This window comes from Hibiscus syriacus, unplaced genomic scaffold (assembly GCF_006381635.1).
Source record: "Hibiscus syriacus cultivar Baekdansim isolate YM2019G1 unplaced genomic scaffold, ASM638163v2 tig00109999_pilon, whole genome shotgun sequence".
In the NCBI taxonomy this organism is placed as follows: domain Eukaryota; kingdom Viridiplantae; phylum Streptophyta; class Magnoliopsida; order Malvales; family Malvaceae; genus Hibiscus; species Hibiscus syriacus.
Window position 1 is genome coordinate 240838 of NW_024062556.1, and position 25268 is coordinate 266105.

A 25268-nucleotide genomic window follows, 5' to 3' on the forward strand; every position below is an offset into this window, starting at 1 on the left:
GCTTGTGCAATGTCTGGTCTTGTGCATATCATAGCGAACATTAAACTTCCCACTACTAATGCATACAGTACTCGAGACATCTCCATCCTCTCTTCTTCACTGCTAGGACTCATACTGGAGGATAATTTGAAGTTAATAGGAAGAGGGGTAGAAATTGGCTTACAATCTTGCATGTTGAATCGTGACAAGATCTTCTTCAAGTAATTCTTTTGTGAAAGCCAAATCTTCCTATTACTTCTGTCTCGGTGAATTTGCATCCCTAGAATCTTGTTTGCTGATCCCAAGTCCTTCATTTAAAATTCCCTAGACAGTTGTGCCTTCAATTCTTCAATATGATCTTTGTTGGGTCCTGCAACCAACATGTCATCCACATACAACAGCAAAATAACAAAATCGTTATCACCAGACCTCTTGAAATAAGCACAAGGGTCTGCATTAAGTCTGTTGTATCCAAGGCACATAATGAAAGAATCAAATCTCTTATACCAATACCTCGGCACCTGCTTTAGACCGTACAGAGATTTGTTCAACCTGCAAACCAAGTTCTTCTTTTCTTTTTCTTCAAAACCTTCAGGCTGGAGCATATAAATTTCTTCTTCAAGATTTCCATGAAGAAAAGCTGTTTTAACATCTAGCTGCTCTAGATGTAAGTCCAATGTAGCACACATTGCCAAAACTACTCGAACTGTTGTTAGTCAAACCACAGGAGAAAATATTTCATTGAAATCAATACATTCTTTTTGAGCATATCCTTTGACCACCAGTCTTGCACGATACCTCTCAACTTGATCGTCACCATTTCGCTTGATTTTGAAGACCCATTTGTTACCAATCGGCTTCCTTCCTTGTGGTAGTGGCACAAGGTCCCATGTATTATTTTTATGAAGGGCTTCGATTTCTTCTTGCATCGCCATCATTCACAGTGAAGCATCTGAGCTTTTTATTGCCTCCTGGTATGTTGATGGCTCACCGTCCTCTGTTAAAAGGCAGTATGCAATATTACCTTCTATAACATAATCTGAGTGCCAATTGGGACGTCTTCTCACACGATATGATTGATGAGTTGTTGGAGCTTCAGAACTCTCTGGTTCTTGTTCATCATGTGCTGGTTCTGCTTCAGAAGAATCTCCTTCTTCAAAATCTTTTTCCACATGTATCTGAGTAGTCTCTGACTTTTTAGCGCTATCATCGTCTTCTTTTCTTTGTAGTTTATCCTCTACAAAGATAACATTCATGTTGATGATCACTTTGCGGGCAGTGGGATCCCACAAGCGATACCCCTTGACTCCATCAGCATACCCCAAGAATTTGCATTTCCTGGATTTTGGATCCAGCTTTGAGATTTCTTGGGGGTTGTACATCACGTACACAATACTTCCAAATATATGGAGGTTTGAATAATCAGCTGGTTTACCAGTCCACATTTCCATTGGTGTCTTCAGCTCTATTGCAGTTGATGGAGCTCGATTCACCAAATAACAGGCGGTATTGACTGCTTCTGCCCAGAATGATTTTTCTAGCCCTGCGTCCCTCAACATTGCTCTTGTTCTTTCTAACAAGGTTCTGTTCATCCGCTCTGCCACTCCATTTTGTTGAGGAGTGTTTGCCACTGTGAACTGTCTTTTGATGCCTTCTTTCCTGCAAAAGTCATCAAATTCTTCGCTTGTGTATTCTCCTCCATTATCTGTTCTGAAACACTTGATCTTATTTCCAGAATCAAGTTCCACCCGTGCTTTGAAGATTTTGAAAGTTGAAAACACATCTGACTTCTTCTTAATAGGATACACCCAACATCTCCTAGAGTAGTCATCAATAAATGAGACAAAGTATTTTGCTCCACCTAGGGATGTAACTGGTGCTTGCCATACGTCAGAATGAACTAATTCTAGAACATTTTTGCCTCTAGAATTTGACGTGTTGAATTTCAACCGGTGCTGCTTACTTGTTATGCAATGCTCACACAAAGTAAGTGATACTTTGTTAAGCCTGGAAGTAGCTTTTGCTCCACCAGAACTTTCATTCCTTGTTCTGACATGTGTCCAAGTTTCTGCCATAGCATTGCCAAATCTGAACTACATGAGGCAATAGAGACTTCTGCTTCTACCAAAGTCTCTCCCTTCAGCATGTACAAGTTTGTAGCTATTTTTTCGCCTTTCAGCACCACAAGCGCTCCACGGAACACCTTCATGATTCCTTTTCGTGTTTCAATCTTGCTTGTATTATTATCCAACAATCCGTAGGATAATAAATTTTTCTTCAGGCCTTTCACGTGCCACACATCTCGAACAACTTTGATTGTTCCATCGTACATCTTCAATTTGATGGTTCCCACGCCAACGATCTCTAAGGCGTGATCATTGCAACTATACACAGATCCTCCTGAGACAGGTTCATAATGATGGAACCATTCTCTTCTTGAGGTCATGTGATATGTTGCTCCCGAATCAATGAGCCATATATCTGCAAATCGTTTTCATCCTTCCACGGTGGTTGACGCTTCACAGCATAGAGCATCTCCATCATCTGAAGTGTTTGCGGTATTGCCTTGTGGATTGGAGTTTTTATTTAGACTCCAACAACCCTTCTTCAAGTGACCCTTCTTTCCACAGTTGTAACACTTTAAATTCTTCTTGCTTCTCGACTTCGATCTACCATGTTTGTGACTGCTGCTTTTGCCACGTTCTGTTGATCTCCCTCTCATCGTTGTCATTGTTTCAACGCTTCTGCTTGTTGTAGATTTACTTGTCTGTCTTCCTTGTTCTTGCGCCGATTTTCTTCTTGTAGAACAGCAACTGCAACGTCATCGAAGACTAGACTGGTGACATTACTGTTTGTCAAGTTGATGATGAGTTGATCATACGAATCCGGTAGACTTTGAAGTAGAAGTTCAGCACGTTCTTGTTCTCCTATTTTACAGCTTAAAGATGTAAGCTGAGAAAATAAAGTGTTCAGTGTATTTAAGTGTTCCGTCACTGAAGTAGATTCTGGCATACGGAGAGTGTACAATTTTCTCTTAAGGAAAATTTTATTGTGCAGCGATGTGGCCTCGTACAGTTTGGTGAGATGATCCCATGTCTCTTTAGCTGTCTTTTTCTCCTCGATGCTTGACAATACTTCATCTGATAATGCTAGATGAAAGTTTGCCATAGCATTCCCGTCCATTTCGATCCATTTGTTGTCATCTGTGAAATCTACCGGCCTTTCACTGATAGATGCTAGACACCCGTCTTTCCTCAGGATGGCTTTCATCTTCAATTTTCACAATGAGAAATTTCTCCCATTGAATTTTTCAATATCAAATTTCGTTGCCATAGTTTCTTTTACGGATAGCTCCCACTATTTCACTATCGTGAATAGTTCTATGGAACCTTCAAAGAATGGGTAATAACTTCTTACTTTCTTATGTTGGAGGATCCACCTTTTGGTGGCAACCACAAAGACAATAAGCAGATATTACACACTCTAATCTAGCTCTGATACCAATTGTTGCGGAAGACGGCTATCGGATAGAGCAAAATCGCAACTGATAATCTGAGAAAATAAAAATGAAGATAAAATAGACACAAAATTTACATGGAAAACCCCTAAAAATTTAGGGTAAAAACCACGGGCAACGGTAGAAGAATTTCACTATGAGAAAATAGGAATTACAACCTCTCTCGATCTACCAATGAGAAAACAATGATAATTCTCTCTAGATAAAAAGGAGAAAACAACTCTCAAGAAACTCTCTAAAATCTCTCTAGTATTGGAAGAAAGCTAGAATGCTTTGGGATGGTTTTGAAGCTAAATGAGCTAGGGTATTTATAGTTGAAACTTAAGGACTAATCTTATAAATACCATAAATTACAATGACTAAAATTAATTATCCCATTACCCAATTTCAACAAAAATTAGGTGCCTAATTTTTGACTTTGACAAAGCACCATTTGGTGCCTAATTTGGTGCCTAAATTATTTGACTTTTAACATATCAAAATTAATATATTAGTATGCATTAGAGATCAACATATTTAACTGATCCGGTTATGAGTGTGTTTTTCGGATTAATATGTAATAGTCACAACATTACGCATGTTGATAACTATGTATATGATCATTTGACTTGAGATAATCATTACTGAACATCACAAGTCGTATATTTTGATACAGTCAAATGTCTAATATAACTAGTTATACTATAAAGGATAATGTTGGATACACCACAGTTTATGTAGTGGGATATGATTGATCGATATAAGATTTATCTCTCATACGTAATGTGAATAATGTCTTTGACCAATTAATTGAGTGAGATTAAAAATGTATGTTTATACTCAAATAAGTTGATATGGGATATCCTATTTATTTGTTTATTGTAATCTACTCAATATATCAAAAAATATGAGATGAATTATAAAAGTATGATTATCATATGAAATGGGTCCAATATGGATATAAATGACAAAATGTATAATATATGAAAGATTAATCATAGAAAGGAAATGATGTCTAATTTTGAATTTTATACGTGGATCTATCAAGAGTCTTGTCTAGAGGTATTGTCTAGACATTGTAACCTATCTAAAGGTTAATGATGTTCTCACCCCTGGAGGTCAAGGATCCCTTAGTAACTCCGATAAGCGGAGGAGTTTGTATGGAACTTTCAACAGGTGGAGAATTAGTAATTTTCAGAATCATAAAATTACGTTCGAGAGAACTTTTATAACATCTCATCTTCATAAAATAGTGTCACATTCTTAAAATACTTATGTGTTAATTTAGGAGATCAAGATCACAAGATTTGAGATTTCAACATCAAAATTGAAGATTTTTAATTTATCGATGGATTCAAATACACTTGTGCATCTAAATTATTATTTTTAATGGTTTGATATGATAAATTTTGAGTTTTATATAAAATTTTATTTTGATTCTAATAAACTAGGCCATTCAAATATTAACTTTTATTCAAATATAATCGTTTTGTATAAGAAATGAGTTCAAACTTTAACTTAAAACTCAAGTTTAAGCATATAGATCATATAAACAAACTTAATTGAAATGAGTTCAAATAAGTTAGCTTTACTTTGAAGTAGCGAATTTTAAATCAAGCTGGACTTGGAAATATGATTGCAGCCTAATTGCATTGCTGGTGTGAGTCAGATTTATGTAGTAGTAGAAGGAGAAGAATTTATTTAAGATTGTTACGTGTGCCCCAGCTCACTAACTGTTCATTGTGTTGGAATTTATGTTGGATCTGGACTTTGGCCCAATTCTACTGCTCTGCTGTAATTTCTGTAAATCATAAAGCTGGTCCGACTGTAATCAATAATGAAGAAGGGTGATGCTGATGTAAACGTAATCAACAATGGATAAAATGGTTTCTGTATCAGAACTCGTAGGTAACAACTGACTAACCAAATGAAGTTTTTTAACTAATATATATAATATTCTTGCAGAGTTTAATCCATTGAACACTCGACTCTCTGCTGTAATTGGGGGCCATAAGCAGTTAGGATTGCAGAGTATATAAAAAAGTAACGTTTATCAAGCAAACTCCATAGCCTAATTTCTGGCAATACCAACCCCAAAATAGTAACCTGTTTGTGAAATAGAGTGACACAACAAGGGGGAGGTTGATTTGGCGTGTTGGAGTGGAAGTGGTCAAGACTCACGAGTCACCCCGCTCTGTCACTCAATATAAACGTGGTGGGTAGATTGAAAGGAGAGGCAAAACCCTTTGACATTACATAAAACCCCATTTGGAAAACTGATGTTTGAAAGGATCTTTTCTGTTGCTGTTTTTTTGTTTTCATTTCCCCTTTTTATGTTGCATGTAGTCAGGGCTATGAGGTAGCTTGTTTATTTGGTGGCTCGTGAAACGAGGCTGAGGTCCTTCCCGTTTGCTTTTAGCCTCAGTGTGCAGTGCTCCACGTTCAATCCTTGATTCAGACCTTCACAGAAATATTACATTAAAAAAAAAACCCACAGATTCATCTTTTGTTTTGTTTGTTTGCAATTGCATTGTAAAGGTGGCATTCAAGTACTGAAAAACAACTTCCCTTGAGAGACACTTTTCAGAATTTCAGATTCAGTTTACCCTCCTTCACTGCACACTATATTTAATTTTCCCTTCCTTGGGTTCTTATCAATACACTGCCTCTTCCATATCTCTCCTCTTCCATTTTGAGAAAAAAGAATGAGCTGCTCTCCAAGTAGGAGACACCTTATTGTGTCCCTGTTGTTTCTCCTGGTTTCAAGCTTGTCCAAAGTTACATTCATGGCTGCAGAAGGTAAGCTTCTTTTCTCTTTGTTTTAAAATGGAAAAACCCAAGTTCGATCATTGACTTCATTTTCACGCCCTTTCCAGGAAGGTCACTTTCCAGGTTACTTGATGTTGCCGAGGTATTGATGAAATCCAGGGTCATAATTCGGTTAATTTCCTTTCTCTTTTTTTTCTTGACATCCGATTAGAAAATGATGGAATTCGATGATGTTGGTATAAACAGAAAGGAATGGAAGAAGAGACGAGAATGGTGATGAGAAATCTGGTTGGGTCAAGGCCACCAAGGTGCGAGAGAAGATGCAGTTCGTGCGCACACTGTGAGGCAATTCAAGTTCCTATTACAACACAGTTCCAGAACCGAAGAAGCCGACATTTCTCAGATGACATGTTTTCAGTTGCTTACTCGAGAGGCAATGATGTCTCCAATTACAAGCCAATGTGTTGGAAATGCAAGTGTGGCAACATGATTTTCAATCCTTGATTTTGAAGTAAAACCAATCAATTAAAACAAATGTTTTAACTGTGGATAAAATAATAACTTCAATTTCTATATATATACCTTTGTCGTGTTCAGTCTCACTCTCTTCATGCATGTTAGCCATATGGTCTACAATGTAAAATCCTTAATTTCATGAATATTTAATGGTAATAATTTTGATGGAAAGTGACGACATTGGTGATTCCGTATGATACAAGATTTCTGAAAACACTGTAGAGAAATCTGAGAGGCACTGCTTTCGTTGCAGCATTTTCAGGCAGCTTATCTCGAAGAGCTAAATACTTAACCATGAAACACTTTGATTAGTAATGATGATAATCTGTAGGAAAGGATCTGCTACAAAATCTTTTCCTTTCCACCAAGCTTGCACATGCGAAATCATTGTACAGTTACAGTTTTGTAGATGTTTGGGAGAACTTTATAAAATGTAATACAAATGCAGCATTTCAGTATGGGACTTGGAAAGATTGCATGCAGAGACAAGTGATAGGACTCATCATCTTCATTCATTAGCCCTTGCAGTTTGCTCTTTCTTCTTTATTGCATACCAGAGATGACTGGTGACAATTCGTATGCTGCAACTTGATGCTGTGATTAGAAAACTTATCTTTCAAAAATGAAGAGGAAAAAAAAGAACAGATGTTTGATAGATAGATGAAGTTGAGCACCAACTGATGGCTGACACCACCAATCAAGCAGAATAAATTTCCCACCAGATTTGAGTTGTCATTCAATCAAACTTCAAAAAAATTAAGACGAGCAGTTTATAACCTAGTGATTTGCATTTGTTTGCTTATAAGAGAATCAATTAGTGTTAATGACAATGATTTCATTTAAACCTTGAGAGGTGCAAAGCTCAAACTTTAGTTAAAAAGTTCGTCTGCTACATGGCACTAATATTATCTCCAGTTATGGGTTTTTCCTTGTCCTTTTGCCTGTAAGCATGAGCTCTAATATTATCTTCAACAACAATCATATCTTCTGCAAATTAGTTTGAATATTTGTATCAAATATGAATTTATATTTAATACTTTTTTTTATTTTGAAAATATCATGTATTTGAAAAAATAGCTACAAATTCATGTGGAGACAAGGTCTTATTGATGAAAGGTGGTCTTTCTTTTAGAGTGAGGCAACAATCTACATTTTGAGATCACTCTTTTTTCAAAAACACATCCCCTTATCATGCTTCCCTGATAACTTTTTACCCTATCATAGTTGTTAAACCCTATGGGGAAAAAACCCACATTTTGAGTACCAAAAGTTGATTTCCTAAGAACAATAAGAGATTAAATAAATTCGACTGAACAAGACATATAGAGTTGCAGTATCTTCATCTGGCTGCTGATCCTTCTTTGACAGTTTAAGGTATATCCAAGGGTTCACCATGCTTAAGCAGCCAGCTAGTAGAAACCAAAGGTGTAAAGGCTTCAAAGTAACGCATGTTCTTCAAATATGTGCCTTGATTGCTCTTTGCATCTGGTTGTTGAACCAGTTTAAGAACAGTTATGGTAACAAGGGAAGTGGGATTTTCCAAACGGCGACGACCGAGCACAGCCATGTAGCCATAAAACTTGGGAGAAAAGACCTTGATCAAGGGGGTCACCTGCTGAGATTAATGAAGGTCGGGAAGTTGAAGAAGTGGAAGAGGAGATGGAGGAAAGCTGAGGAAAGCTGAGGAAAGCGAAGATGATGAAAGAGGTGGTGGGGATGATGAAATCGACGGACATGATCAAGAGAAAGCAGAAAGGGAAGAAAATGGGGAAGTTGAGGATTTCATTGATGAAGAAGATCAATACATAAATGAGCGCAATGTGCAGCACATGATTGATGACGATGATGAACAAAGAGGTATTACTGAGAAACTTGGCATGCAATCATAGCATTATTCTTTAACAGCAAGTGAGAAAGTAGGTATCACTAAGAATTGGGCCTCTAGATTCTCTATAGGATTCGATCAAGCTGCTTAGTTTAAACGTTACTATACATTAACCTGTATAAGAAATGTCAAAGATCGGCATTGATTAGGAAGATACCATATTTGAACTGTCATGCATCAACATGATTATATAACTTGTTAAAGTATCAGTTCAATGTATGCTTCCTTGATTCAAAGAGTTTTAACCATTCCATCATCTTTAAATGCATACACAATTGCTGGTATTTCACTATTTCTCATGTACTATGCATACACATAAATACTTAAAGCTATAAAAAATTTGAACCATAATCACTTAAAATTACGAACCCAAAGCTCTGGCAACAAATAACCGCATGATATTTTTATTAGCACCCCAAGTATAAGCTCCTAGGACCTATGACTTGGTTCCAAGCTAACTACAGATTCCAAAACACCATGATGGAAGTTTTTTTACTCATATTCCTTTATGAGGTTAGTTTTAAACAGCCTTTTATCAGTTGGAACGGATTGAGAACAATTTCAAAGTCAATATGTCCCTGTCCCTCTCAACATTATACTAAAGTAACTGAAAATAAATATAAATTTTAATTTCAGGTATGCTTGACATGACTTTGTTGATGAGCGTTCCACTGTAAAAGCATCCATATAATTGAAGTCCCTGTTTTTTCAGGAAAAAAGTTAAGAATAATTAGTTCTAGGCAAAATGTCAACCTCCACATAGTTGTATAGTAGTCAAAATTCAATGGAACTATAAAAGAAAGTGCAATGGAAAATGATACGCAAAAACCTTTAAACCAAATCATGGTGATTGGTTAACAAAAGACTTCTAAAATGAAAAATAAATGTCTTTAGAGCGAACTGAGATTTCAGCAAAAGATGATGATGCTATTGTTTTATATAGATCATAACATCCTAAAGAAGGTCCAAGAATATAAAATATGATATCTCAGGCTTTGGCAAACAGATAGATCATCATTTTTAGTTTGTTTTACCAAGGAAAAGTTTGCAGCACTTAAATAAAAAACCTTTTGATGTAAAAGCAGGGTCATGTAAAACACACTTGAAACAATGGCATGTGCACTCTCACGAGTCTCAAGAACACCATACCTGCAAATATTCCTACAGTTGTCAAATTTGATAGGACCATTGTGTGATAGAAGAGATATTCAGTCAAAAAGTGGCCAAAGGCATAGACGAATGACAAAAATGTCACCAAGTATAGTGGCTTATTTTCTAAGTTGAATGCACATAAGAAGCAGAGGGTACATGTCAAAAGCGTCCAAACTCCAAACGTCCTCCCATGAACTTCAGTCACTGCATATCATTAGAAACAAAAAGGAGAACCAATTATCAACATCTGGAATGATTTATTATTCTTCAGCAACAAAGAAATTGAACCCTGAGGTGGAAACCTTTTCGGAATTATTAGCAGAAAGCTATTCTATTAGCAGAAAGATCAAAAACTGCTTTAACTTGTACATTGGGGTACAGAAGGAACACTCAACAGCAAGAAATAGTCAACAATTTTATTAACAGTATGTAAATGAAAACATATCCATGGCATAGTTGACAAATATTGGCACTCAAGGTCAGATTATTATATTTTCCGTTCTCTCTACTCTCTATATAGAGACATTCAATTCCAATCTACTTTATTTTTTTTGAAAAAGACTTGTAATCATCAACAAGATTTAATGTGGGTAAGGTAAAACATATCAGAACATAGCTTTAATTTTTTTCACAGACACCTTCAAGAATCCAAAAAATGTAAATGTTAGACCTGTAGTTACTAAGGTCTACAACAGTAGAAGATTTAGTACACTATATTTATTATTTATAATGCTTTGATGGTCTCTATTAGTTGCATCAGTTAGTGTTTTTAATTTATTTTGTTTATTATGGACCCTAGCAGTTACTGACGATTATTTTGGCAGGTTATTTGTACTAGAAAGAAGGGAAAACATGGGCTGGTTTTGTAGTTAATTTTTGGGAGGAAAAAGGTAGCTCGAAGTACCTTGTAGTGTGTGGCAAGATTTGTGGATGTAATCTGCCATTGACAGTAAATGTTAAGGAGAGTGTCTATTTCATTAACTTAAATTTTAGGCAATCCTTCCTGTTTTCCCTTTCTCTATAGCATTTTCGTGCGATTCAATAGTGAACCATATATGCATGCACCTAAAGACCACGAAAGGACTAGGTACATTTTCGCATCATACTAAGCCTCAGAGTATTAACTTTCCTGACCATACAGTCAAAACCCAGATGTTTGCATCTTTGTTGAGCTCTGGAATCAAATGCTATTGCCTCCTAAGGCAAACCCATCCCCTTTCAAATTCTGAGGTTTAACAGTTTTTTCCATGTGTCCAAATTTGCATCAAAATTCACATGTTATCATCACTAAATTTTCATTTTGGAAACCATCAATAACCCCCTCTGTTGCCAGCATAGTCTTTTTCTTCGACTAAGCAAGGGCTTATGCATGCCCTTAGAGGTCTATACTTGAAGGTACAAGTAACACATCTAATTATTCAGATGCTCCAAATCTGTTTTCTTGTTTAATCCAATTCAGAAATCCAAAATCTTTCTCGGAAAATGGATCCTAAACCAATTGCATGCTTACTAAACTCATTGACCTTGTTATTTTTCAAAGCATCCACCATTGCATGATAATTATAGATTTGTTCACATTTTTACTGAAATAATGCATTTATTTAGTAGTAAAATTTAAATAAAAATAAGCCACAGAAGTCTTTGTGAATATCTGTATGTGGAGAGAATAATCCATCAGTCGATGCACCATTGAATCCACCCAATTCAATTTAATTCTCGTTTGCTTTTTTAGAACAAAAAAAAATATTACATTCGATGCAACTAGCTTCCCAAAAGCAGTGCTCCCAAAGCAACAAAGCTAACATCTTTTCTTCTAGAAGAAGCTTCAAAATATATAAATTTTGGGATCCCAAATCAACACCTTTCCGATATTCTTTAATCTGTGAAACTTCCTTTTCTAACTTAAGGAGACATAACCAAGCACTTGGAAAACGCACAAAAACAGCTCCTTGTATCCATGACTCAGACAAAACAAATTTTCTTCCTTGGTTTAAAAATTAGAGATTGGTTGTCATAGCGAGTCATGTTTCCGAGATGTATCATTAAATTCAAAGAAACCCAAACATAGAAACAAATTTTACAAAGGAATTAAGCAACCGAAGAATAGGAGAAAGAAGCTCACTGGAGGTGTTGGCGAAAACGGCGAGACGAAGAGCCCAAATATCGAAGAAGCCGAACCAAACAGAGACTAATCGAAGTGAACCCACCAGCTTTAACCACCATCCCAACGCTTTCATCTTCTTGGCTTCAGTATTCACCCACTGGCCACTGTATCTGCCTTTGTGGACTTCAACCGGATCTGCAGATCCCGTTCAAGTTGCACACTTTTGGATACTTGTGAGTTATGACTTACGAGCTAAATGCCCTTTCAGTTTAGACAGAACAACTTTGTTTGATCTAGGGTAAAGTACACAATTTGTCCCCGAATTATAGTATACTACTTTATCGAATAATTCGACTATTAAAATTATATAATGATTTTTTAATTATAGATAATTATTTTATCGAGTCTCTCGACTATTAAAAATTATAAAATGGTCACTCAACTATTCATTATATTCTAAAATCGTCATTTTTCGTTAAAAAATTAACGACAATCTGAGCTAGAAGTTAACCTACTAACTGAGATATGATAAAATTTGATCTCATAATCTCAAATGACAATCACATCTCAATCAACATGTTAACGTCCAGCTTAGAAGACCGTTAAATTTTTAAAAGAAAATAACAAGTTTGTAACATAATGAACAATTAGATGACCATTTTATACCTTTTAATGATAGAGGAACTCAACAAAGTAACTTTATATATTTATATGATCGTTTTGTAACTTTTAAAATTAGATGACTCAATAAATTCATATTATATATTTGAACGACCATTTGTGTACTTACCCCTTTGGTTTAACACCTACATTCATTTTATTTTAGAGTACAACGAAGATTACTGCTGTTTGGTTTTTTAGGCATGATGTTAAAATTAATCCTTAATATTTATCAAAATGATTATTTTAGTTCTTATTATTTTTTAATATTTTCCTTTAATATTTTATTTTAAGGGAAAAAACTCCTAATGATTGATTAAATAGTCGTTTTGGCTCTTAATATTTTTATTTTAAGGTATAAAAATATCTATTTTGAAGTATTAATCGTTTATTAACTAACAATTTTCAATCATAAATGAATTTTTTATTCCAAACAGAAACTTAAATGTTAAAATATTAAAAAAAATAAGAAGAACATAACTCAAAATGATTATTTACTCGAATGTTATGGTGTGGGCCGAGCAGTGCCGGGTGAGCCTGTTTCATCCTTCAATACTAAAACTAGAAAGGCTCATGATCCCGGAATAATCCGTTCGAACACGGTTCATCAAGTATTACAACAGAAACCTACTCCCAAGATTCAATCCTAGTTGTCCTCGAAGCAATCACTGAATTGTTTTTTTTTTCTTTTTTGGGTTTTTGCTTCTTCAAATTCTCGATTAAACGGTGACTTCTTTTCGCTCTTCAATCACTTAATAGTGAATGCATCGTTTTCTTTTTTAATGTTTGTTGTTTTTATGAATTAATTGTTAAAACTTGTTTCCTTGTTCTATACTTTGAATGAGAGATACATGACTTCCAAGTTTTGAATTTTGTATAAAGTGTCCCTAAAGCTTGAATTCCCAATTATTTAAAGCTAACCTACGTTACTTAACTGTTTAGCCCTAGAATGTAGAGCTTTGAAGAAGTGTGAGAATGGGAGTAATTCATGGATTACAAAGCTATGAACTTTTCTTTACCATTGATGTATGATGCTCGAGATTCATACTAATTTACATGTAATATAAGTTTTAAGAAAATGGTAACCGTGAGGGGGCATGATGGGGTTAATCCTAGTTCTCATGGCTTGAGCTTTCCAGCTTAGAATTGTCAGCTTAAAAAGCATTTACCCTTATATCAAAAAAATGTGAGCTGGTTTGATCTTTAGCATTAAAAGTTAACAAACGTAGCACATGGCAATTGGAGTTTACAAATTATAAATGAGAATTGGGTTTACATCTTTATCTTTAGCTACTTTATGCGGCAACAATTTTAGAAGTTCTAATTCTTTTCTTTTAAATGGAAAAATATGGAGATTTCTTGTTAACATAGAATGTCATGTTCCTTTTTATGCATTTTGATTTTTCCTTTAAGTGTTTAAAGGCAGCTTAACTGCGAGATATTTCAAGGGGTCTAATTGTTTTAATTACGTGATGTTATTACCAGTCAGTCAACTAATAGGAAAAGGAAACAGACCTATGGCCTTTTTCCATTAAGTTCATTTTCCCTTTTTTCCGCTTGTTATTGCCCTTCTGGACCTAAATTGAAGAACTGATGAGTTTGTGATATACTAGGCATGGATGATTTTATAACTTTGTTCATGTTTTCTTTGGAAGTTTCAATTTTGTTTTATGGAATTCTTATTTGCATTTGAATGAAACAGTTACTTGAATTAATCCCTCAACCATGTCTGCTCCATTGACACCTACTAAGAGACCACATGATAGGAGCCCTTCAGAGCCAAATGGGAAAAGAAAGTTGCAAAAGTCAGGCAAACCTAAAGTTTCACCTAGTGGTATTGTTTTTCGTGTACTATGCCCTGAAGCTAAATCTGTTAGTTTCATTGGCGAAGGTGGCAGCTTAGTATCACAAATTCTTCAAGAAACTGGTGCAAATGTCAAACTTGAGGAGGCAGTCCCTGGTTGTGATGAGATACTAATTGCCATCTCTGGTTCTGAATCTTCTGATAAAGAGACTGAAGTTGGTACCATGCAGGGTAAGGAGGATGGTGGCGACGAGGCTAATGCAGCCAACCAGAATGATGAAGAAAAAGAAAATGATGAAAACAACAACAGTAAGGTTTTTGGTTCTGTGAGAAGTTTAAAATCTGTAAATGGAACTTCTTGTGTTCAGAAGGTGTTGTTACTTGTTTTTGAAAGAATGATTGAAGCAGATCGAGGTTCAGATGGATTTGACGAGGAAACTGTTAAGTCTTTCATGATGGTTTTAAGGTTGCTTGTTCTTTCCGGTCAAGTTGGCTGCCTTTTTGGTATAGGTGGCAGTGTAATTAAGCAAATGACTGCCGAGAGTGGAGCGCAGATTCAAATTCTTCCTAGAGACAAACTGCCTGCGTGTGCTTTAGCTTCAGATGAATTAGTTCAGGTACCTTAGGTTCTATTATATATTACCTTAGACAAACTGTTAACAAATGTTTCACACAGCAAAATATGATTTCTAAATTCAACTTTAAACCATAAATTTGCAGTAGTGGAAAAATAACCTGAAGAAAACAAAACTGGGTTATTTTCGTTACATAAGATTTATGAAAAACCATGGATGTTTGTAAGAAAAAATATTATTTAAAAAAAAAAAAAAAAGGTGAGGAAAACACAAAGGGGAGAACGAGTTAGCTGGTTAGCACTTGTATCTAAGTGACAGCATTCCCGAAAATAACAGCAAAAAGAAAAAAAAAATATTGTGTCACAGTTTGATGAGTGAGTGAATGGTTTAGTTTCCTGTTTTGTTTTGTGAACAATTGTTTGAGTTTTAAACTTTGTTATAGTGCTGTTTCTACTATAACAGTTTATCATATGATTAAATATGCAAAATAGGCATTATTGATGTGTTATGGACTTTTATTTGGACTTATGCTCTGTGGTTTTGTTGCAGATTACAGGTGAATTTGATGCAGTTAGGAAAGCGTTTCAATCCGTTTCTCAACAACTAATAGAAAATCTACCTCGGGATCATGATTCTTTTCCTCTCAACACAACTGGACAGTCATCTCAGTCTTTTGCTCCTACGCCTGAAGTCCACCGACCACCAAACCATTCTTTAAGTTCTCAAGGAGCACCATTTGCTGCAGGACCTCGGGATGTTGAACTTCATTCACTTCTTCCCCTCATCCCTGGCAAATGATGCCTTCTCCGGAAATGCTAACATTCCGGTTACTGTGTCATGACGACAAAGTTGGTGCTGTCATTGAAAAGGGTGGAGCAATGATTAAGGCTGTTAAGCAAGAGACAGGCTGTGATATCAAAGTGGTGGAAGCTAATTCCTGATTGTGAGGACCGCATGATTATCGTTTCTAGTCCAGCGGTATGATTTGCTCTCTGGATTTGTTCAAACATCAATGGATTTTGAAAATTCGATCTATTGTTTGGTTATTAGTATTGCGGTTTCTTATGGGACTGATGATAAATTAATAAATTCAGTACCCAGATGATAGGATATGACCTGCACAAGATGCAGTTCTTCGTGTTCTTGGCAGGCTATATAGGGCGATACCTGATAGCAAGGACAAGACTATGCTGGTCAGGCTTCTTGTATCGTCGAATCAAATTGGCTGTCTCCTTGGCAAGGGTGGTGCCATCATAGCTGAAATGAGGAAGTCATCTGGGGCTCATATTCGTATTTTGGGAAAATATCAGGTTCCGAAATGTGCTTCAGATGGTGAAGAAATTATTCAGGTTTGCTTCTGTGTTTCTCTTAAGATTTATAAATTTTGGAAAATTTGGTGTTATTCTTGCTCTCTTTGATTCTTTCTCTTGTCATTGCAGATTAATGGAGACCATGATACCGTTCGAGATGCTATTTTGCAAATAACATCTAGGCTGTGGCATCATTTCTTCCGTGATGCATTTCCCTCTGTTAACCATCATCCGAATCCTGCTTTCATGGATCAAGGACCCCCATTCCCTTCGATTATGGGAAGGAGAGAATTTTGATGCTTTTGGTGGCCCACCTCAGCATGGTGGCTTTCACCCCCATGATCCTCCTTTTATGTGCAATATTCACCAACCAGGCATGCCTCCTCATGTATCTGAAAGAATTTTCTGGACCTCCCCACCGAAGAATTTCCGGCTTTGAGGGCAAACCAAATCACATTTGGCTGTTAGAATGTTTTAGTTTATAGGTTTTTCTCTGATGGCAACATCTCGTTTGTTTGTTTTTTTCTCTTTAATGTGTGGATATGTAGAAGCCAACCAGCTATTATCACAAGCACGACTATTGAATCCTCGTTCCTGTAATTTACGGAGACAATGGGGCGTGTTTAAAACAGATTCGTCAGGTATGTCGACGAATCTGTGCTTCGTTTTTCTATCATGCAGCAAAGTGAGCTTATTTTTACTCAAAAAGAAAATAATGCAGATCTCTGATGCAAAAATTTCAGTTACTGAACCCTAGCCTGCGGCAACCGGAACTGCAATTACAATATCTGGAACCCCGGAACAAACGCATGCGGCACAGTCGTTGGTTCGGTCCTTTGTGATGAGTGAGACTGAATCTGCTTGAACTATTTAATTATTTAAGGTAACATCTTTTATTTGGCCATTGAAAACTGGTAACATTTGATGCCTGCTACAATTCGACTTTATCATTTAGTTTGATTTATTTATTTATTTTACTTGTTAATCTTTCTAGGTTTTTGAAGGAACTCATCTGAAGATCATGCTGGTTGCACATTACCACTAAGCCAAGTTTCAAATTTTGAGATATGAATTACGACATTATTTATATAACTTATACTATAATTAATGTCAGAAAAAAGGAAAGAAAAATGGTCAAGGTAGGATTCGAACCCAGGCCAAATAGAAAAATTAAAATCATCTAAATCTCTCAAATAGATAAAATAGTTTATAGATAATTGGATATGTTTCGCATATATTTAATTAGTTGATACAAAATTAAAAGAGAAAATGAGTTTAAACTTTCTTATATTTTAAAATTAATTATATATATATATATATATATATATATTTTCTTTTCTATGTTTATATATAATATATATTAAAAATTAAAATTATATTAAAAGTTCGTTTAGCACATTCAAACTTATGAGTACAATTTAAATCTTAAAATTTTGCTAACAAAAGGTTTTGTTTTTAAAATTATCTCTTATTTACCTAATGTTGATTTTAATAATGTTAACTTTATAATTGTATGCAAATAGAATTCGTTAGTTTTATTAGAAAAAGGAAACATCCAAAATTATAATAAATATTTAATCGTGAACATAAATTAAACATATAATTAAGACATTTCTTATAATCATTGACGCAATAAACTAGTTATTTGAGATTATACAATGACCATATGAGGAAAAAGTTGACAACCCACTCAAAAACCTTGCACAAAATATCGATACGAGCAAATTATATTATATCAACAAACGACCAAAGTGGAGAAGATTAACGTGAGAACAAATAAGTGTCATATTAATTAGTCGATGTGATGTTAAATTAACCCTAAAAAAGTAAACGAAGAGAACAACCAATAAATAAGACCTAAAATATATCAAAAGGTAGAGGAAAACATACCATAAATGTAGATGAAAGTATGTGATAAAGACAGTTTTTAAAAATTAAAAAAAAGAGAAATTAACTAAAATATAAATAATTTATATATTTTTAATAAAAGATTAAATTTTTTAATTAAATTAAAAATTTTAATTTAATGATTATATATATAATTATTGAATTATAAATATATAAAAAAGAAATATTAAATTTAATTTTAAATTTATAAAAATTTTAAAATTTTCTTTTAGTCTTGTATTAACTAAAGAATAAAATATATATGGAATCTATCTAATTATTAACCAAATATTAGATCTGTTTAGGGTGAGTAAAACTTGACTCGACTCGAAAAATCATTTTTATTTCAAGTTATTCCAGTCAACTCAAATTATTGATTCGGTTTTTGAGTTCGAGTCGAGTTGAAGTTTGGAAATTTAGAGTTACTCGAAAAACTAAAATTTGACTTACTATTTTGATAGTTTTGTAATTTAGTCCCTGATTTCCTTATTCCTTAAATTCATCCTTGATTTTAAGTCAATTTTTTTTTACCAAATTTCAACCACATGCTCCTAATCCATCGTAAAATACATATGTGCTTTCAATTCCTCTTTTTGATGATATTTTTTAATTCTTCAATTTAGTCCTTCAACTTTTCATGATTTCTTTATTTATTCAATTGATCCTTCATTTTAAGTCATTTTTTACCAAATTTGAATCACATGCTCCTATACCGCTATAGAATACCTATATAACTTCAATCCCTATTTCTTTACTAAAAATATGCTCTCTTTTTATTTAGTCCATTAACTTTACAAAATACGACTTATCAACTCGAATAACTCAAAATTTTTAAATCGATTCAATAGAATGCTCTCCCCTAAATTTGCTTGAGTTGTTTAGATTCTCCCAAGTTTTCTACTTGGGTGTGAATCTCACCTTGGTTTTTTTTTCTAGCATTAACTATAATATAAATTTAGGGATTGGCTCGGTAATTAAGGCTCGTCTATATCTCTTACAATACCCAATTTTGTTTCTTGCACAGTTCACCTGCACCTTTCTTTATAAGTTTTACTTCCACCAATCATATGGTGACACATATCTTTATAATTAGAGGATTAAATTATTAAATTAAATTACAATTAGAATCAATTTGATAGAATGTATAAATATTGAGGACCAAATATCTAATTATACACATTTTTTAACTGTCACCTTAATTTTTCCGTGCTAATGATTTGATTTTAAGTGTTTGGTAGCACTAATGCCATAAACTTTTGAATTTAATATTGTCATTGAAAAGGTAGCACGATATAAGCAGATTTGAATCTGGAATGCACGTGTAAGTGCATTAGAATTACATTTCCCTCAAGTTTGTTCTTATTGACCAATGTTAGAAATTTCACTAACCTAAGCTGATCTGGTCAAGAATCCTCACTCCTTGGGTGTCTGGAATGGCTTGTAAACCCTGAGACTGTTTATTAGTCCTTGAATGGATCCAGCTGCTGCGATGAGTGATACTATCAGGCAAACCCAGCTTAGTACTTTCAACCACACCCACCTGAATGAGTACTTTGGTATTTTTGATTGCGCGATGTGCATCTCGATCGGAAAGTAGACCGTCAAAGGCCAAAATGAGCCTGCTCCGATAAGACCCAAGAAATCGTTGAAGAAAGGGAATATCATCGCTAACACGGCCGTCACGATAACGTACGCCGTCCTCCATACCAATCTGAAGAAGTTTAGGTAGTAAACGCCGCAGTACGGAACATTGATGGCGTGTTCGCGTGTAATGAACTTGTTATCGGGGTAACGTTTGGTGGTCAGCTTTTCGACGAAGCCGAATAACGGTTGGGCAAAAACCTGGTATGCACCGATGAGATGGACGGCGATGCAGACGTTGGCGAAGTCGATCAACCAAAAGGGTTCGTAGAAACCGAACCCCGTGAGGAAATTCCCCGGCGCATCGTTTCCGAACGCCGCGTATCCGCCAATGCCACATAGTACGTAGAATAAGGTGGTCGTCATGACACCGATTCCGCTCGCTCTCTTCATCGACTTGTTCTCCGGAGGACTGGATTTGAGTGTGTCCTGAAATCATCAAAAAGGAAAACTCAGCTACATTGGATGTCACAATCCGTTAGTAATAGTTTGATGATTCACAAAAACCAGAAAAAGAAAGATGGAAATGGAAAGATTTGTAAAATCTTTTGGACAAGAAAGACAATGGAATCAGTGGTCCTAATGGTCCACACGAGTCTTTGCAACTCATAAATTAGCCTTTTATTTAACCAATGGAAATTTTACATGTACAGTGCCGCTTAAAATTAACGAGTAATAGAATAGATATATTTGATCAGTTGACAAAAATAAAGAAAACTCGCTATCATATTCTAAACATCAAATTACTTAAATAACTATATTGTTTTGATATTTTATATTTTTTTAATCAGATATGTTAAAAGTATTATAATGGTATTAAATTCTATCCTACTCAATAATTTCTTTTTAAGTAAATAAATAGCTTGAAATAAGACGTTATTTTCTTTTTAAAAAAAATATAAATCATATACCTTAAAATAAATTCTATCGTTTACTTTTTATAGAATGATTTTTTTTAATTTTCTTTATTAAACTGATATAATTGTAAGGTAATATTTATTTTGAATATTTTAAACTATTTAATTATGAACGTTCAAATACCTTTACAAATACTGATATTCGAACTCTAGACCTAAACAAACTATAACTTAACTATTACTTTAATAAATGATAGTGTAATCAAATCACATTAAATTTGATTAAAAATATCATATGATAAACATCGATAATATCCATCTTTGAAATTTGAAGGCGAAAAATCCAAGGTTTTTTTCTTCTAGTTCCTACTACCAAATGGCCCCCATATCTGAAGACCGACACCCAAAGTGAAGTTTCAAAATTTTCTTTGGATTCTTTTATATATATATATATATATATATTTGTGGTTACAGATTAGGTAGTTGTTATTTCTAAAATTTTAAAAAATTATTTTTGTATTTTTAAAAATTTATTTTTAATTTTTTTTTATAAATTTATTTCTAATATAAACTCATGTATTCGTTCTATTGTCCATCCTATAAGATTTGCATACGGACGATCAGATAACACATTAAATACTAATCATTCATATATATTCGTATCTTTTGTGATTCTATTAAATACTTAACATGACATGCTACGTCTTTTAGCAGACATGAACAGTAATATTAGAAAATCTATATCAAAGTACCTAACAATCAATGATTTTCTTTAAAAGGGTTTACTTTATTCAAGCTGCCATGAATTATTTTTCAAAGTACCGTGATTTCATGCCCATATCTAACCCTATCACGGGCACACATTTCAACATCCATGTATTCATAGCACACATGATATAATGCTACATACATACCGGTAGAGATAGACCAAAAGAAGAGTAAGCGAACCGAGTAATTGCTTTTAAAATTTTTATTTAAAATTTTATTCGTATCTTTTATTTAAATTTTAAAAGTTCATTTACCTAACATAAAAGTTTAGGTTTGTCTGTGCATATCAAAGAGATCCATGTGTATATATATGATAATATGTACGTGTATATTTACTTGCCTGAATCTCGACGAGGACGGTGGAGAAAGCATAGGCAAAGGCAATGTCCCCAATGGCTTGGAATGTACTCCAAACCTTTTCAGAGGCGGACACGTCAACCCCTACTGTCACTCCCGTTAAGCTTGTCGTCTTCACATGTCCCGTCCCACCTTGATTTTGATTTCACATCAGCCAAAAACGAAATGAAATTCAATTAATGAATTTGGATGGACTGTTTTGTTACCTGCAACTTTGGCAATGGAGAGTCCAAGGCCAATGGATGAATAAGCGAAGGACATGATGGCAGCAAGGATTGAGAGCCATGAAAGCTCGTGGAAGTTTGGGATTTGGCTGAGGATGATTTGGATGCATCCGAAGATGATCATGAATGGGTTGTTTGATGTTTGGCACTTAGCCTCATGCCCATGTTTGTGGAAGCAATTTGACCTTTTCACCGCCCTGAGTACCAAAAACCCAACAATTAATCCATTCATTCTCAGTTCAAAGTTGCAAACTTTAACTTGTTTTTACTTACACCATACTAATTGATGCAGTGATTGTGTAGCCAATGGTTACTCCAAGAAGGTTTGCATACTGAGCCAATCCACAAAGCTTAACTTTTCTCCCCCCTGAACCATTGATGTTTCATTAATCATCCTCATAAAAACCCAGATTTTTTTTGCCATGAAAATGTATACTTGAACAGTTTATATTACCCAAATAAGCTCTAACAACATCCATGTAGGTGTAATTTCTTTTTCCATGAACCGGGTCGGGAGCCCTATAGCAATCAGCAAGAAGGGTGGAGGTGAAATAGGTGATGAAGGAGAAAATCATGAGAACCGCCGGTCCAGCCACCCAACCCAACTGAGCAATCGCCCAGGCAAGAGATAACACCCCAGACCCAATCACAGCAGTGATAATATGAGCACTTGCAGTCACCCATGTCCCTTCAAAATAACCCAAGGTCACATCCAAGTATAATAATAATAATAGTGAATGAAAAAAAGAAACAGAATGAAGAAGAAGATGCTATACCAGTTCTTTTTTTTCGACCATCATCATCCAAGTTCATTTGGGCATCACCATTTTCATAGTCTGCAGTGTTTTGCTCAATGAACATGCTGCTTTTCTGCATCTCTCTGGCCATTTCTCAAGCTGAAATTGTTTACTACTATGAAGCAAAGGTCAAAGAAAGGGAAGGGGAAAGTAAACAAGACTGGGTTTTAGAGGGTGTTTAAGAGATGATAAGCATATATAGGCTTGGTTGTGGACTGGGGACCGGCATTATTGGCAAGTGTGTTGTTTTTGGGCACAATGGATGGCCTTGGTTTATCTGGTCCCCACGGATTTAGGCATTTGGGAAATTTTGTATTACATGTAAACCATCCATTGTGACAACAAGAAGAAGAACAAATCTGTATCTTTGCGGTGCTGAGTTCTGGGTACTGCCAACTTTCCCCTAGAAAGAGAGTAACACACGAAATTAGGAAACATTTTGATGGACCCTCCACATGTGATGGATGGCGAGTATCAGATGCAAGCAAAGTTCCTTTTTTTATGCTTTTAAGTGGCGAAATGAACGTTTCTGATGGATATGGTGTGACGGGGATCTAGCCTCTAATGACATAAATTTAGCAAGTTCTACAATTCATTTCTTGAACATCAAACATTCCGTATGATTTTAGAATTGAATCAAAGTGTTCGCCCGTGTTGTGGGAGTGAAAGATGTCTTCTTTTCTTTTTCTTCTTTTTTTATTCTTTTCCTTCGATTCTTAAATCTCTGTCTTATAATTTGAACCGACTCACAAAGATTCAAATTCAAAATTTACTTAAACTATATTAAGTTGCTTATCACTTGAACCAACACTATTAATATAAATGTTTTCTTTTCATGTATGTTGGATCCGATGTTTTTTATTTATTTGTGTTTTACCTTTTTGAACTTGGTAACCTTTTGGTACAGTCTCAAATTAACGTTTTTATTTTTTAAAAAAATATTAACGTTTTTAAATGTCGTATTTGACATTGGATGTTGATTTAAGGACTCAGAATATGTCATTAAAATTTAAAAGAGATATTAAATGTAAGTTATTCTTGTAATAAATACGTATGTATTCAAAGTTTGATTCACATTTTAAATATGTTTTTTGTTTGGTATCGATTAGTATTATTTACCATTTAAATTTATACCAACAACGAGTTGGTGATGAGATACTAGATCTCTAAAGTAAGTCTAAAAGTTTAAATTCTAACATTTGTGAATATAACAAATTGAGTTGAAAGAATTACATTTGCCTCTGTAATATTTTAGTCGATTAATAAATCAAATATACGTAAATATAAAAGATGCTTAAACTTATATAGAAAATCACGGATTAAGGTTTGAAAATTGTGTTGAATTTCAGACAAGATGTAGTAAATTATCTATAATTATTGGAATTAATCTGTGGATTCTGAAAAATCAAAATGAAAATAAAAAGAATTGAGAGAGCGGATGTAATTATTGACTTGGATTCTAACGGACTCAATTTTGCTGACTTCAAACAAGGTTGAAAACCTGCAACTAAAATACAAAAATATTAATATTAAAATTAATTATAAATATTTAGATAAGGTTAGTAGCTTGAAATTTTGGGGTCTGGAAATAATAATACAATTAGGGTTTCTCGAAAAAAAATGAAATTAATTAGTATATTCTTGTAATTATCTAAAATCAAAATGAGAATAAAAATACAAGGAGTAGCCGATAGCCGCGTTCCGGTTAATGCTAACGGCCATTAAAATAGTTGGCCTTAGCAAACAATATCTCTCAAACGTACCTCTTCATTTGTCTTTTACCCACCTCCCTGCCTAACTTTCTCGTGTTCACATGTTACCAAAAGTATCTCTCCAAAATTTCGATTAATTCAAATTGATTCAAGGTGCACATCAGTTTTAATCGATGAATCGTTCTATAGTGATTTTCTGCATATGCATTGACATGTACTCAAATTTATTTAAGAAATATCAAGTTACTTACTACTCAATTAACCCGCTAGTATAAATGTTTTATACTTACATTTTATAATCATTTATATCTAATTTATTGATTAATTAATTTCGATTAGATACTATAAAAAATAGAATTTACATTCACAAATCAATTTACTCGTCATAATGTCATAATCTTAATTTTTTTTAAGAAATTCAGTGTCTTAACTCACCAGACCAACTAATTATTATTATTATTTTGAACATATTTATTTAAAACATACTAAAGCACTTTATTAATATTTAAGTCTATCATTTTGCATGATTAATTGAAATTTCAAGATTATAATAATAAATTAAAAAAATCATCACTATTATTTTAACGTCAACAAACAAATAATTAAATTATAATAAAAGTATTAATATTTTTATAATTAAGTCATTGATATTTTCTTATTTAAAGTTCAAGTTATATTCACCTTCCAACTATGAAGAAATTAGACCTGGAATGGAATAATTGAAGTTCAATTATTGAGATAAAATAGGTTGACTGACAGACTTCATAAATTGAAA

General features: G+C 34.2%; 3 protein-coding genes and 1 pseudogene across 3 annotated transcripts; 2 read left to right on the forward strand and 2 right to left on the reverse strand.

Moving 5' to 3' along the window:
• Positions 1-6180: 6180 nt before the first annotated feature.
• On the forward strand, positions 6181-6748 carry LOC120212157 (EPIDERMAL PATTERNING FACTOR-like protein 2). The gene is made up of 3 exons (XM_039210568.1): positions 6181-6274; positions 6352-6386; positions 6491-6748. The coding sequence occupies exons 1-3, from the start codon at positions 6181-6183 to the stop codon at positions 6746-6748; spliced, it is 387 nt and encodes a 128-aa protein (XP_039066499.1).
• A 2152-nt stretch (positions 6749-8900) lies between these two features.
• LOC120212158 (ergosterol biosynthetic protein 28-like) lies at positions 8901-12182 on the reverse strand. The gene is made up of 3 exons (XM_039210569.1): positions 11920-12182; positions 9795-10001; positions 8901-9345 (listed from the first exon to the last, which is right to left on the reverse strand). Exons 1-3 carry the CDS (start codon positions 12032-12034, stop codon positions 9278-9280), a joined length of 390 nt encoding a protein of 129 aa, XP_039066500.1. The 5' UTR covers positions 12035-12182; the 3' UTR covers positions 8901-9277.
• Positions 12183-13180: 998 nt separating this feature from the next.
• On the forward strand, positions 13181-17185 carry LOC120212159 (annotated as a pseudogene).
• A 2196-nt stretch (positions 17186-19381) lies between these two features.
• Positions 19382-22949, reverse strand: LOC120212160 (amino acid permease 6-like). The gene is made up of 6 exons (XM_039210570.1): positions 22761-22949; positions 22439-22672; positions 22258-22351; positions 21967-22181; positions 21744-21892; positions 19382-20207 (listed from the first exon to the last, which is right to left on the reverse strand). Exons 1-6 carry the CDS (start codon positions 22870-22872, stop codon positions 19551-19553), a joined length of 1461 nt encoding a protein of 486 aa, XP_039066501.1. The 5' UTR covers positions 22873-22949; the 3' UTR covers positions 19382-19550.
• Between the last annotated feature and the right edge of the window lie 2319 nt (positions 22950-25268).